At 43.3% G+C, this 18,185-nt stretch overlaps 2 protein-coding genes across 4 annotated transcripts; one reads left to right on the top strand and one right to left on the bottom strand.

Annotated features, from left to right (window-relative positions):
* Window positions 1-1,043: 1,043 nt before the first annotated feature.
* LOC120066286 (zinc finger protein 710-like) lies at window positions 1,044-7,191 on the top strand. Of its 2 annotated transcripts, none has more exons than XM_039017563.1 (5): window positions 1,044-1,090; window positions 3,123-4,634; window positions 5,490-5,681; window positions 5,770-5,944; window positions 6,365-7,191. In XM_039017563.1, the coding sequence occupies exons 1-5, from the start codon at window positions 1,046-1,048 to the stop codon at window positions 6,529-6,531; spliced, it is 2,091 nt and encodes a 696-aa protein (XP_038873491.1). In that variant the 5' UTR covers window positions 1,044-1,045; the 3' UTR covers window positions 6,532-7,191. The 2 variants fall into 2 exon arrangements, with proteins under 2 accessions (XP_038873491.1, XP_038873494.1); XM_039017566.1 differs by having other exon boundaries at window positions 3,123-4,604; window positions 6,365-7,189.
* An 899-nt stretch (window positions 7,192-8,090) lies between these two features.
* Window positions 8,091-17,956, bottom strand: LOC120066287 (isocitrate dehydrogenase [NADP], mitochondrial). Of its 2 annotated transcripts, none has more exons than XM_039017567.1 (11): window positions 17,731-17,956; window positions 13,333-13,424; window positions 11,981-12,146; window positions 11,621-11,781; window positions 11,396-11,539; window positions 10,902-11,038; window positions 9,645-9,796; window positions 9,419-9,531; window positions 9,007-9,104; window positions 8,649-8,741; window positions 8,091-8,457 (listed from the first exon to the last, which is right to left on the bottom strand). In XM_039017567.1, exons 1-11 carry the CDS (start codon window positions 17,843-17,845, stop codon window positions 8,373-8,375), a joined length of 1,356 nt encoding a protein of 451 aa, XP_038873495.1. In that variant the 5' UTR covers window positions 17,846-17,956; the 3' UTR covers window positions 8,091-8,372. The 2 variants fall into 2 exon arrangements, with proteins under 2 accessions (XP_038873495.1, XP_038873496.1); XM_039017568.1 differs by lacking the exon at window positions 17,731-17,956 and adding an exon at window positions 17,583-17,704.
* Window positions 17,957-18,185: the final 229 nt, after the last annotated feature.

The following is an 18,185-nucleotide window of genomic DNA, read 5'->3' as shown; positions in this document are numbered from 1 at the left end:
CTAACCCCCCCTTCCTCCCTCCTCTCTGTCTCACTCCCTCTCCCTCTTTCTTCCTTATTCTCTCTCCCCCATGTCTGTCTCACTCCCTCCCTCTCTTTCCTGACTGCTTTTCTCTCCTTTCTCCTCTTTCATTTGTCACTCATTTTTCTACTGAATGTCAGACATGGTACACTTAAAACTGTCTCACTTTTAATACATTGAATTTAAGAAATAAAGCAAACAAACTACATATTCTCTAGAAAGTAAATATTTTTGCATATCTCAGTCACTATTTTTGTGACAATTAGCCACTGACAGACACACCTACACCCATACTGTGTGTGTGTGTGTGTGTGTGTGTGTGTGTGTGTGTGTGTGTGTGTGTGTGTGTGTGTGTGTGTGTGTGTGTGTGTGTGTGTGTGTGTGTGTGTGTGTGTGTGTGTGTGTGTGTGTGCGCGCACACACAGAGGAGCAACTGATTAGATGTTATAATTGTTTGTGTGTTGGAGTATGCTTGCAAAAGGATATGCAAAGTATGAGTGTGATAAGAGAAGCTAGGGTTTCTGTGTGCCTTAAAGACAAATGTGTGTTGAAGGGTCATGCTGAATTGTGTGTGGTGAGAAAGAGAGAGAAAATGTGTGTGCTGTATGTATGTGTGTTTGTCGGTGTGAGTGAGTGAGGGGGGAAGAGAGAGAGGGAGAGAATGAAAAAGGAGAGGGGGAGAGAGAAAGAGAAGTGAGATGTAGGAAGGAAGGGGTAGGGAGGGAGAGAAAGAAAGAAAGAAAGAAATGGGGTGATTGTGTGTGTGTGTGTGTGTGTGTGTGTGTGTGTGTGTGTGTGTGTGTGTGTGTGTGTGTGTGTGTGTGTGTGTGTGTGTGTGTGTGTGTGTGTGTGTGTGTGTGTGTGTGTGTGTGTGTGTGTGAGAAGGGGGCAGGGGAGGCGGGGCCGGCACAGTCAGTTCTGATAACAGCAACAGTAGGAGGAGGATGAGTCGTGGGACCGCCCAACTCTCCCACAGATATAAATAGGAGCTGGATTTTTTTACTCCACTCAGTTCTCCTGAAGGATGAGATCCCTGAAACACCTCAAACATCACACCAGGAACAATGTGGTGAGTTGTTAGCCTATCCTCTGAGACCGTGATTACAATACTAGTTCAGATAGTGGGGTTGTTTTAAAGGTGGTTACACTGTGTCTCTCTAAGTCAAAGGAGATTACTTTTCTACATAGAGTACTGCAGCAAGAACATATTTTACAGATAAGACTAGACTACTAACTATTCTCTGTCTCTCACACATTTGCTAGGCTATTGTTAATAATTTGGTTCTCATTGTTTGACATTTTGTCTTAAACCTTACATACAACTTAAAATGTTTAACTATGGATTCTTGCAATTACTATCTTGCCTTTCTGTTTCTCTGTTATTTGTCTTTCATTTCTCCTGCCTTTCATTTTGTCGTGTTTTTCTCCTTCCTTCCCCCTCTCTACCTCCCCTCCTTTCTCTCTTTCTCTCACTCACTCACTCTGTCTCTATCTGTCTCTTTCACTCCCCCCACACCCCTCCCTCTCCTTTTCCTTTCTCTCCCTCTTCCCTTCTCTCTCACATGCTCACTCAATCTCTCCCTTCCCCTCCCTCCTCTTCCCTCCCTCCCTTCTCTTTCTTTATCTTTCAGCCCCTCCATCTAATTTCTCTCTCTCCCTCCCTCCCTCCCTCCCTCCCTCCCTCCCTCCCTCCCTCCCTCCCTCCCTCCCTCCCTCCCTCCCTCCCTCCCTCCCTCCCGCCACTCCTCCCCCGCCCACATCTCCCTCTCTCTTCCTCCCTCTCCTTCTTTCTCTCTCACACACAGAGCCACACACACAAACACACAGAGAGAGAGAGAGAGAGATACACACCTCACTCACTCTGTTCCTCTCTCACAAACACACAGTTTGTCCTTGTCTGACTACTTTAAAAGCAGTAATTATAAATGACGTGGTTATCAGGGCATCCAGGTCTACACAACTCTTTCCTTCCTTCCTTCCTTCCTTCCTTCCTTCTCTCTCTCTCTCTCTCTCTCTCTCACTCTCTCTTTTTTTCCCATCTCTCCATCCTCTGTCTCTTTCTTCAGTATTGTATTATGAAAGGTAGCAGCTCACGATGTGTGGTAGTGTATGACCTAAACTAAGGTGTAGGCCTATAAAGAGACAGGTCATTAATTTTCCAATCACTACACCAGGTTTGTAGGAAACAACTGAACGTAGCGGGGTACTAGTGACTTATCATGGAGCTGAGGTTTGGTCATGCCAGCATTCAGCTTTCTTCTAGTTCCACTCTGTTTTACCTTTTGAAACATCTAGAGGGCAAACACAATCATTTGTAGTTTATCATGCTGCATATCAGTTTAAACCACAACATTACTCTTATGTATAAGTCTTGAATACAGAAAGATTTGAGAGTTCACCTCTCAATCATATTTCTGTCATGGTTATAACTGAGTCTGTCATGTGTGCAAGGCAGACAGCTAGGCTTGCTCCTCATGAATGGGACTGATAGATAGCCCCAACCTTCAGCCCAGTGATGATGAGCCCAGTGATGATGAACCCAGCATGTTCAGCCTGGCCAGGGCCACTCTGGACTCTACAGGAAGCTCTGTGGACAGGCCACGGAAGTCCACTTCCTGGTTGGACCTGCATCCCATTTCTGTTCCCTATTATTTTAAAGGATGTCAAGGAAGGAAGCGGGGCTCAGGCACAGATCGGCCTTATCTCCTCCATCTAATGTTCTCTACTGGATTCAGAGCAAAGAAGCCCGGCGTTGTCAGAATGCGGCTGACTGTCTCTAGCAGGCTAACACTGTCTGGAAAACATTCTTGTAACAGTGGAGTTGTAGGGAAGGAGGGTTGCATAACAAACAAATGTCAGACCACTTCAGAGATCTTAAGGGCTATCCTTAATCATTATTCCCACCACACACACCTACCATTGATTTCTTAGGAATCCATATCACTTAGAGAGATCTGTTGGTCAGTCCTTGTAGTTAAGCAATATGTGTAAGCAACGTGTCTTATGTTATAAAGCAATCTCACAATGCTGAATACATGTCCTTGTGTGATGTGGGCTGCTGCTGTGTGCTGACCTGATCAGTGCTGTGTGTGTGTTCTCAGGAGGAGGAGAGTGGCCGTCTGGTGCGGTGCTACCCCAAGGTGATGGAAGGCCAGGTGGATGCAGGAACACAGACAGATCCCGTGGTGGTGCTGTCTCTAGCCCAGGCTGCTGTCCTGGGCCTCATCTCCCAGAATGAGATCTTTGGAGCCACCATTGCCCCCAATGGCTTCTACATGGGCGAGCCCAGGGAGTATGGCAGGACCCCTCCTCCTCCAGAGGGCATGGAGTATGAGTACGCTGACCAGCTGATTGGGGCCAACGGAGACTACCTGGCTGAGCCTGTAGGGGGGTCAGAGCCCCACAGGAATGAGAGGAGGCGCCCCGGGCCCAGAGGGAGAACCAGGGGGCCCAGAAATGAAGGGGGAGCGGCAGGGGAGCCTCACAAAGTCCCCAGCGTACAGACTCAGGTCAAAGGGGAGAGGGGAGAGTCTGAAACCCCTCCGTCCTGCATCCACATGGCGAAGAGCCCTAGCAGCCCAGGCAAGATGGAGGAGCCAGCCACTCACAGAGGGCCTCTGAAGAAGGAGCAGAGCTGTGGTAACTGTGCTGTGTGTGTGAGAGAGACGTCCAGTCAGACCAAGACAGACACTCGGCCAGAGGAGAGGAGAGGGAGAGGAGGAGAGGGGCAAGAAGAGGAGTTAGCTGAGGACGGAGTGTTGAACCTCAAGACAGGAGGAGATAGGGGAGACAGTCCCAATCCCATCATGAACCACTACTTTGAGTCCAGCGAGGTGGCCTATGAGTCTGCTGACGTGGCCGTGGGGGACTATGACGAGAGCAGCCAGGGCATGCTGTGGGCTGCAGACGCTGAGGGGATAGCCAGGCGCATGCAGATCGACCGGCTGGACATCAACGTCCAGATAGATGAGTCCTACTGCGTGGATGTGGGAGAGGGCCTGAAGAGATGGAAGTGCCGCATGTGTGAGAAGTCGTACACCTCCAAGTACAACCTGGTCACCCACATCCTGGGCCACAACGGCATCAAGCCCCATGAGTGCCTGCACTGTGGCAAGCTGTTCAAGCAGCCCAGCCACCTCCAGACCCACCTGCTCACCCACCAGGGCACCCGGCCACACAAGTGCACCGTGTGTAAGAAGGCCTTCACCCAGACCAGCCACCTGAAGAGGCACATGCTGCAGCACTCCGACATCAAGCCTTACAGCTGCCGCTTCTGTGGCCGAGGCTTCGCCTACCCCAGCGAGCTCCGGTCCCACGAGAACAAGCACGAGAACGGCCACTGCCACTTGTGTTCCCAGTGTGGTATGGAGTTCCCCACCCACGCCCACCTGAAGCGCCACCAGACCAGCCACCAGGGCCCCACCACTTACCAGTGCACCGAGTGCAACAAGTCCTTTGCCTACCGCAGCCAGCTGCAGAACCACCTCATGAAGCACCAGAACGTAAGGCCCTACGTCTGCCCAGAGTGTGGCATGGAGTTTGTCCAGATCCATCACCTCAAGCAGCATGCCCTCACTCATAAGGTACTAATACCGCAAGCCCTCACCGACCAGGTACTGAAACTCCACTGACTTTTGATGGTCCATATATTACATGATGCTCTAGGTCATCAAGTAGTCTGCTTCTAATGAGTCACAAACCCCTTGATTAATGTGATAAACACTAAGATAAGGGCTGTAGTGTGTTGCTCAATATTCCCATAAATTCAGACTTTAAGAGGCAGAGACAGATGGGGTTAGGTGAACTCAGAGGTATATCAAAATATCTAAAGGCTGTTATTCCTATTGCCCCAACCAGTTGCAGGGTAAACATAGCCTTCAAAGTGCTTGGTTCATTGTATTTGGCCTGACCTCTTCCTGTATGTGCTTTGTGCTGTGAGGTGTGTCATACCAACTCATACCTTTTTTATGCCTGATCCTACAGTCTATGCTCTGATCTCAACCATGATTCATCCTAGACCCTCGCTCTTAGTAATTATAGTGTCACATTAACAAAGTATTTACTCAAATATTGGCTTACAAACACTGTTACGAATAATTACACTTATTTTTAGTGTTCATCAAAATCTAGGCGTATCCAAACATTCATGTTAATGTTTTAACACGCTTTTCAATACTAAACATGCACCTTTCCATATTGTGAGAGCATCACAGGCTCCGAGCCAACACTTGGTGGAGCTAATGTGTATGCATCAAGTTGCGGCCATTAAGCAAGGATTTCACGTCTACCGTACAGCAATTACACATCCTGCGCTGACCTATGATTTCTCTGTGTTTGTGTGTGTATGCTTCTCTATAATAACAACCAATATTTGTTAATTTCAATGTCTCTGTGAAACCATAGCTTGCTGTTTATCAACAAGAAAATTATCTAATTCATTAAATTGCCAACCCTTGTTATTTTCCCAGGGTATGAAGGAATTCAAATGTGAGGTGTGTGCCCGGGAGTTCACCCTCTCTGCTAACCTCAAGAGACACATGCTGATCCACGCCAGCATCAGGCCCTTCCAGTGTCACGTCTGCTTCAAGACCTTCATCCAGAAACAGACCCTCAAAACACACATGATCGTCCACCTGCCTGTCAAGCCTTTCAAGTGCAAGGTAAGAAGAGTAGGTCTCAATAGACAGCATGGGTTGAGTTCCACTGTTTCCAGAGTGTTGAGAGTATTGTTATTCTATTGTGTTCCAGGTGTGTGGCAAATCTTTCAACAGAATGTACAACCTCCTGGGCCACATGCACCTCCACGCTGGCAGCAAGCCCTTCAAGTGTCCTTACTGCTCCAGCAAGTTCAACCTGAAGGGCAATCTGAGCCGACACATGAAGGTCAAACACGGCATCCTGGATGCTTCACCAGATGGACAAGGTGACTAACATCAGTACCATCCATCAGTTTGTACCTTATGTCAGTTATGATTTGGTCATGAATTGCAATACCATGTAAAAAATTAATGTTAACATAATGTTAATTTCTCAGATACACTTGAAATTTCAATGGGCGTCATGTTGCGTTGTTGTCAGTCAGTCTGCCCTTAATGCACTTTGACTCAGCATGTACTGTAATCTACTGGCCAAGTGTTTTGGTGCTTTTCTGCCACTCTTCTCCCTCTGTGTTTTGTAAATATAGAAGTTCTTGGATTAGACATTCCTGTCTCTATCAGTGGAGAGTGATAGGGAGGCAGGGGAAGGGGAGGACTGTATTGTCCTCTGAGGCTGGGAGTTGCTGTGTGTGTGTGTGAGAGGACAAGATGGGCTCATGAGTGTGTCTGTGCATTTCCTTCCTCAGAAGCCCCCCCTGACATAGAGAACCAGGAGGACTACGATGAAGAGAACCTTGAATTCAGCGAACGAGAGAACCTGGCCAGTATCAACACACCAGACATCGCTAAACTGTCTGAATTGGAGTATTATAGCAGCTACACCAAGGGTGCAGGGCGCTACAACACAGCATGAATGATGACAAAAGACCCCATATTGAGTAGAAGTGTAAACTAATAAAGGGAGGTAGTGCCGCTAGCAGTTTGAAGTGGTGGAATCTGCCCATTCATATGCACTGGAATCTCGGTTTTCTTGCTGATATTCATTGGGAGTGAGAGACAGGTAATTTGGGATTGTACATTTCTCATCGGCACCTTGTTTTGTATTGAAACGTGACTTCACCTCTAGGTGCCACAACATTGTGATTGATGTGTTCATGTGAAAAAGGTCATATCTGAAAATAAATAATCTAACCTCCTGGGAGAGTCCTACTCAACATACATCCCAGAGGTCTGGGGATGTCTGTAAGCACACTTTTTAGGGAAACAAATGTGATAGTGAAATGCACTTACACAAGACAATCCCTAGCAAGTGTGTGGATAAGTCAGAATACAGCTGAGTATTATTGCTTTTACTAACATGTATAGAAATGCATACAGGCCAGTCAAATGTGTCCTCTGTTCATGTCCCTTACCAAAGCTGATACCATTCAAGCAGTTCATGTGAACCAAACATTCTTTTTTTTTTTTTTACTTCCCGGGTTAACATTTTTATACTGCGAGTAGTTTCAACTAGTTCTAGGATTTTCATTTCATTGTTATTTGCAATGTGCATAAATAAATCATTCGCCCAGTGTCAGACTCCACTGATATTGCTCATGCCATCAATTTATAGCCCCATGTGACCAGCTTGATTTGAACTTCTTGCATTGTCACTTTTGTCCCCAGTCAAATAATTCTATTGATGCAGACCACATCTTAGTGTGCTAAAAGCAAAATAAATGATATTGCTCTTCCGATGTAGCCACCATTTACCAAAGAATCTGACCAATTCTGGGCCATATTGCCAAACACAATAGCAGTCTAGTGACACCCTTTCTCTGCGTAGTAGAGCTTGATTTCATGTTGCCCAATAGACATTGGGCTTTATCCTCCCCAAAGTATGTTTAAAAAGATTACCATGAAGACACAAGTGCAGTTTCATTTTTCATGATACGTCACAATTTATGCCCCATGCAAGCCTTTATGGGACAGATCTCAAAAGCAAATGCAGCCCCTGAATACGCATGGTGGTTTTGGTTCAGGGCGGAGTCTCAACAGGAACGGTCCTAAAACTTTGGACAGCAATTAAGTGCCCTGGAGTGTGCTATCCATCATGCTGCACACTGGTCTAAAGTGATGAACGACAACTCCCAACATCAAAGGGCCACAGACCCAGCTGACAATTTGGGAAATTCACTATATTTCTTTCCCTGCTTAATTTTACAGACATCACCTGCAAACTAGGTATCAATACACAATGTTGATGTGCATTTAATAAACAAAATGCAAATTTGAGAGAACTATTTAGAGGGGGGGAAAAAATATCTGGAACTTGAATGGCTTTCTGTGTTACACATTGGTGTGGAAATATCCTGTTGCTAGAACTACGTAAAATGTGTACCAGACAATACTGTAAAATAATAAATTTATTTACCTTTAAAATCAGTGTGCTCCTTTTATCATAGAATATTAAAATGAGGCAGAACACAAGCATAGGATCAAACGAGATGTATTAGCAAATATTCTTGACATGGCCATGTTTCTTTGAAGGCATAATACAGTATCGGAATACAGTACTTCATTACAAAAATAGAACCCTGGAAATAGGGACAGGAGTGCTAGATGGAACAGATCAACAGTACGATCACATAATCTGACACACTACATATTACTTCTTTCTTCAGACAATATGCATGTGGCTATCTGACCCAAGTTAAAAATGAGGTACAAAAACAGGACAATGTCACTTTCAGGCTAGCTGCACTCTTCAGTCCTTCACTTGCCCAGAGCTTTGTCCAGGTTATTCTTGATGGCGTCCAGGAAGTCCTCAGTGTTGACGTAGTGCTCATTCAGCTTGCATCTGCAATGAAAGGACATAAGTTACTCAGTCAAGGCCCTGTCCCTAAGAGTCATGCACACTTCAATAACAGGTAAAAATCTAATGATTCTCTCCCCCCATGATTATAATACAAAAACAAGACAATGATCCATGCATTAATAAACATGTTAGGCAGATCAATAATTTAGTAAATGCAATAGTAATGAGCTCACTTGGAAAGGCCGTGAATGCAGCCGGCAAGGTCCTTAGTCATAACGCCACTCTCAACGGTCTCCACACACACCCGCTCCAGAGTCAGAGCGAACCTGCAGGTCAAACAGACAAGACTTCAGTAATAGTCACAACAGCTGACCTGTGAATCTAAAACACTGCCATTTGCCTGGCAAACACTAATGGAATAGGACAGTGGGACTTTTACAGCACAGCTGCTTGTTGTATGATAATTAATTCACTTCATGGTACAGTATATGAAGACTTAAGTTAAAGCCAAATGTGATCAGTAAATGATCATATCTAGTGACAATCTGTTTTAAAAAATCATTTAAAAGACTAGCTCAATTAATTTCTTACTTGATCAGGTCAGGGTTGCCATCAAGTTTACCCCGGTGCTCAAGGCCTCTGGTCCAAGCAAAGATGCTGGCAATGGGGTTGGTGCTTGTTGGGTTTCCCTAAAGGTGGACAAAGGTCACAGTTTAACTATGGAAATACTGATACTTTACGGATCATGTAAAAGCAGGTACAAAATAGGGCTACAACAATCCCATGGTGATGGATAATTTCTTTCAGCCTATGAAGTCATTTTGGCAGCATATTTCCCACCACAAGACGGCACTGTTCATACACAAATCAACCAGGCAGACATTAAAACAGAGAGACACTAATTTGACTCCTCCCATACCACTGTTGCATGCGCCATGATTTATGCTTCTCTAAATATGGACCTAGGATTGTAATGGAGGCGGTTAGTACTAGAGTGACTAACCTTTTGGTGCTCGCGGTAGTGCCTGGTCACTGTGCCATGGGCTGCCTCTGCCTCAATGGTCTTGCCATCGGGACACACCAGCACTGACGTCATCAGACCCAGAGAGCCGAAACCTGTGAAGAACCCATACAGTATTTCAGTCACCCATAGTCAAACCTGTTACAAGGACTATTTTCATCCAAACTCATTTCATTTGAAGTGAGGTGTAAATTTCCTAATTCCTCACCCTGAGCCAAGATGTCAGACTGTACATCTCCATCGTAGTTCTTGCAGGCCCACACGAAGGCACCGTCGGACTTCAGCACCTGGGCAACCATGTCATCAATGAGCCTGTGCTCGTACCAGATCTTCAGCTTGTCAAACTCTGGCTTGTAATTCCTATGGACACAAACAATATGGTAGTGAGTGCAGCAGGGGTGTGAAAGTTTAAACGACATTGGGATCGATAACATTTAGAACAATCCCTAACCGAAAACCTTTTTTTAATTATTTTTTTAACAAAATTATAGTCACAGTGCAGTTATCACAAAACTACCACTAACAGACCCCAATATTGTTTTTTTACAAATACCTTATGCAACAATGCTGTAACGTTAGGAGATATGTATCTTTCAAATTATTTGACACGGATATAAAGTGAAGTGACAGGAGCGAAGTCCTGTATGGCAATATTTTGAGACGTTAAGAGGTGATGAAATGCAAACTTTGTGATGTGGAATTGAGCTACAGTTGCAGTACAGGTGCAATGCTGAAAGGGACAACCCAACCAGTTTCTGGTAGCAGTGCGATAAGAGACAGTGAGAAAATCACAGCGCTGATTACAGAAATGATTGCAGTTGATATGCAGCCATTGTCCATGGTAGAGGATGTCGGCTTCAATACTCTAACGGCATATCTAAAACAAGACTACAAATGCCATGTCTAAAAACTGTGATGGCCCTGATGGAGAAATTGTACAATGATTGCTCTGCAAGTACAAGTAGGGTTTTCACTAGTTACCACTGCCACAAAGTCAAACTCTCCATTGTAAAAATTAATTCAATTTTTTTCTTCTCTTTTTGGCCTTAATTTAAAGGTCAGGCATAAGGTTAGCAGTGTAGTTGAGGTTAGGATTAAAATCACATTAAGAAGAGAAATTGTAGAAATAGGTCGGCTTTATGACTTTGGTACCTAGTGACGACCGGTATGTAGGTAGCCAGGACTGTGGTAGAGTGAAGTGCATTGCCCCCCCCAACGGTCATACACAGAACCATATCTGAATTGTGAATTTGCTTCATTTTATGATTTAACAAGGTTTAAAATGATTTTTTTAAAGTGCAGTTTAAACGTTAAGAGAAATGGTACATTTCTCACAACCCTAGAGTGCAGTGCATTACACCATATAAACTATGCGAGGAACCCCATGAACCAGGAAGAAACAACCAATATTTTACTCCCTAACAGGTTAAGGTTAAAGAGGTCATAAAAAGCAACAAATACTAACGCCTGGTAGATTTCCTCAAAGATGTCCTTGAATCTACCATCGTAGGCTTTGAGAATGGTGTTCTTGGTACTCAGGTAGAGGGGCCACTTCTTGCCAATGGCGTACTGAAAGCAGCTGTGCGCAAAGCCTGAAATAGACTGTGGTGGAATAGAAAGAGAACATGGGTCACCCCAAGTGTAGGTCATAAGCAGCAGTACAGAGGTTACATCCTTCTGGCTATTAACCCCCCGATTAGTCCGCACTTCACACTTCCATTTCCACTAGACAAGTTGAAAGTCTGCCACATGACCTCTGATATTGTCAAATCAAACACTCCTGCTCATGATGGTAAACAAACATGGTAAGGCAGGTTTACAGGAGGTGAACTCACTCAATGAACTACCACTTGAATCTCGTAGGAAAAAAAACTAGGACAAAATAATGTCAGGATTTTTTGGGTGATCTAGTTGACAAAATAAAGTAATCTTAAGAAGTGAATGACGTGCTGAACTCGCCTCATCTGTGTTGTACATGCCCATTCCACAGCCACCTCCAGGAAACTTGTAGACCTCCCACTCCTGGCCTTTGCTCCCATCAGTAGGGGAGAAGACCATCTTGAACGTGCCTGGCTGGCTGATAACAAAGTCTGTAGCTCTGTACTGTAAAAACAATGGATAGGTTACAATCACATATAATGAAAACAAAAATAATAACATTTCTTTCATTTAGAAGGAACTTACCTGGTCACCAAAGGCATGTCTGCCAATGGTGATGGGCTGTGTCCAACCTGGAACGAGCCTGGGAATGTTCTTGCAGATGATTGGCTCACGGAAGACTGTGCCACCCAGGATGTTCCTGATGGTTCCGTTGGGGCTCTTCCACATCTTCTTCAGTTTGAACTCTGATGGAAAACCACAGTTCTCACATAACAGCAATATGGAAACATTTAAACCATCAACCGTAAGTTCCCATTAGTGACAAATAAATAAATATGTAAAGCAGTGTGTGAAGTTGAGTGACCCTTGGGGGGGGGGGGCATTTGGAGAAGGGATGAAACCTTAACAGTAAAACTATAAAATACTTAAATGCTATTCAAATACCTTCTACTCTTTGTTCATCGGGAGTGATGGTGGCACATTTAACAGCAACATGGTACTTCTGAGTGGCGATGGCAGAGTCGATGGTGACCTGGTCGTCAGTCTGATCACGGTATGGCAGACCCAGGTCGTAGTACTTCAGCTCCACATCCACGTTGGAGAGGATAAGCTGGAGTAGAACACATTGACAGAGGATTCAGAACTCAAACTGTCCAGCTGCAGGCTGTCACAGACAAAGAAAGTTGACCTTACGTATAAACAGAAAGGAAGAGGCAAAGCGAGAGGATTTACGGCGCCCATAATCTGTCCAGGTGAGAGTCCGAGGTTTGTGAAAGTGTTGAATTACATGAGGCGTATTTGATAAAATAGAAGTTTTGTAATGTTTAGGCTGTTACAAATGTACGGATCCAAGTGGCATTCCGGCAACTGAGAAAAACAACTTAGTTGTGCCAGTCACACATATCTGGCCTCATTGCTAGAATGGTCCCATCGGACTTGGAGGAAATTTATTTCCATTGTTGGAGTAGTCACTCGACCATCTTGTCAATATAATAGATCTTTGGTATAATCTATTCAGAGGACAAGAGGATTCCAGACATTGTCTCAACAGTGAGCTATGACTGATGGTATGGATGTGCTTTAATCAATGTCCACAACACAGTCCAAGCACATAAGGGTCAAAATAACAGTAAGATAGTCAATTCAATATTGACATGAAATATTTAAAAAATACAATGAATGCCATTTAGATACCACTCATTGTTTTTTTTATTTAACTAGGCAAGTCAGTTAAGAACAAATTCTTATTTACAATGACTGCCTACCAAAAGGCCTCCTGCGGGGGCTTGGATAAATATAAATACAAAATATAGGACGAAAACACACATCACGACAAGAGACACTACATAAAGAGATACCTAAGACAACAGCATAGCATGGAAGCAACATGAAAACACAGCATGGTAGCAACACAACATGACAACATGGTAGATATAATAATTGTATCCTCATTCATGTGGTGTGATCCCATATCGTTTTACGTGGAACAATACGCATTAAACATGTTTAGTCAGAAAACAGGTCATGTTTTTCTTCCATTAATATTTATGTTCAGACTAATCCAACACACCATCTGCTATCTCCAGGAGGCGAGCAGCCAATGCAAGAGAGAAACCTTACAAAAACCCTCCCCCACAGCATACAGGCAATCTCCCAACACTCAGACACATAAACACTCTCAATCTGTGGGTCAGTCAGTTGTGTAAAAATAGACTAGTCAGAGAGCAATCCTCCCCTGGGTCTGAGACACCACTGTGTCATCCCTCTACCCTCCTCCAATGGTCCCAGTTCAGCACCTTCTCTTTGATGAACTCCCAGATGATCCTGGTCATCTCATCTCCGTCCATCTCCACCACAGGCTGGGACACCTTAATACGTTTGTCCCCATCTGTCCAAAATAGAAGAGTGCATTAATGGAAACTGGCAGCCTGTGTCCCAATCTTGACCTACACCTAGTAGTGAAGAGCACCAATGTTGGCCTAGTTTAAATACAAAAGCTGCACAGCAACCAAAGTCTGTCATTATAGCTCATTACCATACACACACATTTATTATTATTATATATATTTTTTATGATTACTTCATCTGTTTGACTGCAACATGCCCACCCAAAAACCAATGACAACCAATACTACAATATGCATTGGAATATTTTCTTTGAAAGTCTGAATATTCTAAAAGTCTCAGAAAAGATTTCATGAACAGGCTCATGCTGCTTGGGATGGTTCTAGAAACAGTTGGTTCTCAATTAGGAGAGTTGTGAGATCAAAGTCACCTCATCCTACAAGACACTGCACTGTCATTTGCACTTCATGGTTTCATATCTCCATGAACAGTTAGATATTCAGCTCTCTTAATGCCCATAACTAAAGACTGTTGACAGCAAGACATTTCTATTTTCCTTCATCTGTAGCTGCAATGCATCTTGCCCTCTGATTCACCCAGACAAGTAGTCCAATTATCTATTAGAAAACATGGCTCTGCTCCCACACAACTCTGCCTTTTAAAAGGCCCTGGCAGAAGGCAGGCCCTCGCCCACTCTTCCAGATAGACCATGCAGTGGAGAGGGAGTGGAAAGGGGGAGGTGCAGGGAATCAAGTGACTTTCTGATGTTCCTGCCAAGTCTACGTTTCTACTGCTCCCCAGGACATCCAAGAAGTGTAGAGAAACAAAATGGCGGTATTCAGTAGAATGATCAAATAAGACCGCCACATGGACCTATGCTGTACAACAACCTTTATATTAAGTATACACAACATGTGACCTTTAGTGCGACTATGCACCTCTCAAAACAGCCTACTCCAGAAACTCTGTTGGACATTCACAAACCCTCTAAACAAGGTGTAAAATAAGGCCCATAACTTTGCCCGCCAGCAAAGAGATATTTTGTTTTATGTGTAATGTAAGTGCCTTAATGTGTTTGGACCCCAGGAAGAGTAGCTGCTGCCTTGGCAACAACTAATGACGATCCCTAATAAATACAGTAAGATATATATGGACTGCTTCGCTTACTCATCTCTGCCGCAAGACTTCATTTAGGTCTACATTCCTTGGCCATGACCCAATAAAGATGTTCGGCAGTAGTCGCATACAGTAAAAGGGAGATTGAGTTATCTAGTTTACTGCATGCAATCAAAGGAAGACTCATTCAGTCATAAAGGACTTAATCCTTTGAGAGCCAATAGTTGACTTTGGTAGACGTGCCATCACAACTGGCAACAATTAGGCCATCCTTCACTTTTGAATACTGTAGAGAACATTTAGCAGAAATCAGATGTGTTTTGAGCAAAAATGTTGCCAGGTGTAAAAAGCTTACTGACACTGGGGTGAACTCTGAATGAAAGATTCATCACCCCCCTCCAAACATTTGTAAAAAAAAAAATAAGAAAAAAAAAGAAAAGCTAAATCTGCAATACTCTTGTAACGTAAGATGTGCAAGGACAAGTTGAGAACGTGATCCGCAATGACAACTTGATGAAATTGTTTACCCAGAATGTGTACTTGAGCAGGAGCGATGACTACTATACTGAACAAAAATATAAAAAAGACAATGTAAAGTGTTGGTCATGTTTCATGAGCTGAATAAAAGATCCAATATTTTCCATAGGCAAAAAAGCTTCTCATTTTGTGCACAAATTTGTTTACATCCCTGTTAGTGACCATTTCTCCTTCGCCAAGATAATCCATCCACATGACAGGTGTGGCATATCAAGAAGCGGATTAAACAGCTTGATCATTACACGGGTCCTGGGTCAATAAAAGGCCACTAAAATGTGCAGTTGTCACATCTCAAGTTGAGGGAGTGTGCAATTGGAATGCTGATTGCAGGAATGGCCACCAGAGCTGTTTAAAGACGTTCATGTTCATTTCTCTACCATAAGCCACCTCCGTTTTAGAGAATTTGACAGTACGTCCACCAGCCTCACAACCGTAGACAACGTGTAACCACACCAGCCTAGGACCTCCACATCCGGCTTCTAAGCTTTCACAAAACATGTTTATACATTAGTCATTAACGTATGCAAAATATCAGTAGGAGGCCAACAGGGACACATGAGCAAACAGTCACTTGCAACTGGAGGGCTTATCTGAAAGATAGCTTGTCTTGTGTGATACAGGCCTTTTATATTCATATGACATGCACCTATTTGAGTAGTCAAGGACAATGCAAACCAAAATATCTACATGCGCTTAACTCTTGAAGGTCAGATCATGGCTATGCTTATTCTGCTAACAAAATCTCAGTCAAGTGTGTTTAAGGTTATTTTTTCAAACATACATAAGGTCTAGGCTACATTTCAGGTCATCCATTTAAAACTGAACTTGGCTACTCTTCAAGAAGCATGAGATGAGCAAATTAAAGTAGTAATTTGTTTCTGCATACGCATTGAACGAAGTGTTTGTGTATGGTACAGATGACCAAAACATTTGTGGGTTATAACGTGGATTTATAGAACTCCATTTTCTGTATATCACTTTACCTTAAGTATGTTATACCAAATAAAATGACAAAAGTAGACCACTGAATTTTGACATATACTTGAAGGGTAGGGCAGTGGGAAGGCAAGTGTGTCATTGACAGAACAAATTGCTATATTTTGGAAATAGCACATGGTACCATACCCATTCATGCCTGTATTTAGAAATTCTTCCACTCAGCAAAATTCAAAGCTCCAGTTACAAGCAATAAAATGCTCCTGGCAGACAAAGTCCATCTTGTGACTGTAATAATAAAAACGGAACAGTTTGACAATACCTTTATGAACATGTCAATTGAATCAAAGCAATACAAACTCAGATTAATTATATTTTTTTGGATAAGAAAAGGTCAAATGTCACACCAAAACCATCCACCATGGATGGAAACTTTCAAACAATGATCATTGTAATACTTTAACAGAAGTGTTGCCTGTGATTGCTTTAAAAATCAGCCTAATCTTTTTACGTCTGTCCTTACAACCACAACAAGGGTATGACTGGATGGATAGTGGGTTGTTTTAACAGGACCAAGGCCTTTAATCTATCTAGAGCCCCTTCATTGGAGTCAATCCTCACAAAACCCCATTCTAGACAAACACATCAGTGGCAGCAAGCTAGGTCACTTCTTCCAACACATAAATATCAGGATTAGGATTCAGAGACAACTGAGTGTAAAGCCTACATGTGTGCAGATAGAGGGGGAAACAAGCTACCCTTCAACTGACCTGCTACTTTATACAGTGCTTCAAAGTCAAAGAATAGAAGCGGCAGGACATTACAGCTAGCTACTAACAAAATAATACTATCTTAAATACCATCCATATTTTGGACTTTCTAATTTGAAAGTTAATCTGGAAGGTTATAGGGCATCTGTAAAATTATTAGGGAGGTCAAGATGATTTTTTAATCAGTGCTCGTCAAACAGCTTTCTTGATAGACTCCACAGTTGCGACATGGTTCAGTTATGCTGCTGGTTGGACGTAAAACTTCTGGCAGCCATTTCTCTGTTGCAGAGCCTTGTCCCACAATAGGCTGACCTTGGTAAAGGTTTCTTAGCAACAACAAAAAAAAGTGGCTAGAGCCAAACAATGGAGGTGTAAACATTGACAGTTATTAAAAATAATTGTATTAATGTATATTCTGTATTTCATACTGACACTATACATTTTTCCCACACCTAAAATAAATAAATACATTCACAAACGTTGCTCGCATGGTAAATGGTAATGGTCAGATTTGATATTTCAATATTTAGAATACATTCATCTAATATCGAGAACTTAATTTAGCCTAATTCGTTGTGATGCACTCTACTTTAGGCCAAAGGTGAAATGCATTTTTAAAATTTGTTTTTATAGACAACAAAGTGACAGACAAATATCCCTCGACCCTCTTCCCCTCGCTACCGGTTTCTAGGTCAGGCAGATGACTCGCATTGTAAACAAGTCAATTTTATGCACTGACAGCTAACGTTAGTACAACATTTGCTCGGTGAATGGCTATGTGCATTCGTGGAATAAATTGGCTAATTGAAGAATTTTTCATCTTAGTAGTAACAGTTACTTACCCATCAACCAAAATAAACAAACATCTAAAACTGGCCAAATGGGGCGCAAGAGACAGCTGCTACCGTAGCTAGCTAAAGTAACGGCGAGAAAGCTACACTGGATAGGCTAACGTTACTTTGCCGGGCCACTATTTGGCTCAAAACTCACAATTCCTCTGTTGCAAACTCTGGGAGGTTGCAGCTGGCGCGAGCACAGCGGGGTTTTTGGAGAGAGTGGTCGCCGACCTAGAGAGAGAGCGGAGGACCTTCAAGTATCCAGCCATTATTTGCCCAAATTACTTGCAGATAATAACCGAGAAACTCCGAGCAAAGAAGGGCCGAAATGAACACCCGCTCACTGCAATATAGTCAGCACCTCCCCACCCACGCTTGACGCTACGTCACACAGTCAAAGACAATAGAGGAGGGAGGGACTTCTAACTAACCGTCCCAATCCGCATTGGGTATTTATGCTTTTCATTCTGGGAGACTGGGTTGTCTGCGCAGCCATCCGTTCCTGTCTAGACTCTAGACAAGAGCCAGTTAACTTTCAGTTTTATTCATGACCGCGGGAAGTAGGGGTGCACCCCCTGAAAAATCTGACCAGATTATACTTTAAAAAAT

Source organism: Salvelinus namaycush, chromosome 21 (assembly GCF_016432855.1).
Source record: "Salvelinus namaycush isolate Seneca chromosome 21, SaNama_1.0, whole genome shotgun sequence".
NCBI classification, from domain to species: domain Eukaryota; kingdom Metazoa; phylum Chordata; class Actinopteri; order Salmoniformes; family Salmonidae; genus Salvelinus; species Salvelinus namaycush.
The sequence above is the reverse complement of the archived record's forward strand: the minus strand, read 5'-3'. Positions and strand labels throughout refer to the sequence as shown.

What these genes read in the sequence shown, in the direction of transcription:
- LOC120066286 (XM_039017563.1), top strand. Translation starts at nt 1,046, where the DNA reads ATGAGATCCCTGAAACACCTCAAACATCACACCAGGAACAATGTG. An exon ending in TCAAGCCTTTCAAGTGCAAG is followed by an intron (nt 5,682 to 5,769) that starts GTAAGAAGAGTA and finishes ATTGTGTTCCAG; the next exon opens with GTGTGTGGCAAATCTTTCAA. An exon ending in TGCTTCACCAGATGGACAAG is followed by an intron (nt 5,945 to 6,364) that starts GTGACTAACATC and finishes TTCCTTCCTCAG; the next exon opens with AAGCCCCCCCTGACATAGAG.
- LOC120066287 (XM_039017567.1), bottom strand. Translation starts at nt 17,845, where the DNA reads ATGGCTGGATACTTGAAGGTCCTCCGCTCTCTCTCTAGGTCGGCGACC. An exon ending in GCATGTACAACACAGATGAG is followed by an intron (nt 11,039 to 11,395) that starts GCGAGTTCAGCA and finishes ATTCCACCACAG; the next exon opens with TCTATTTCAGGCTTTGCGCA. An exon ending in ACTACCGCGAGCACCAAAAG is followed by an intron (nt 9,105 to 9,418) that starts GTTAGTCACTCT and finishes GTCCACCTTTAG; the next exon opens with GGAAACCCAACAAGCACCAA.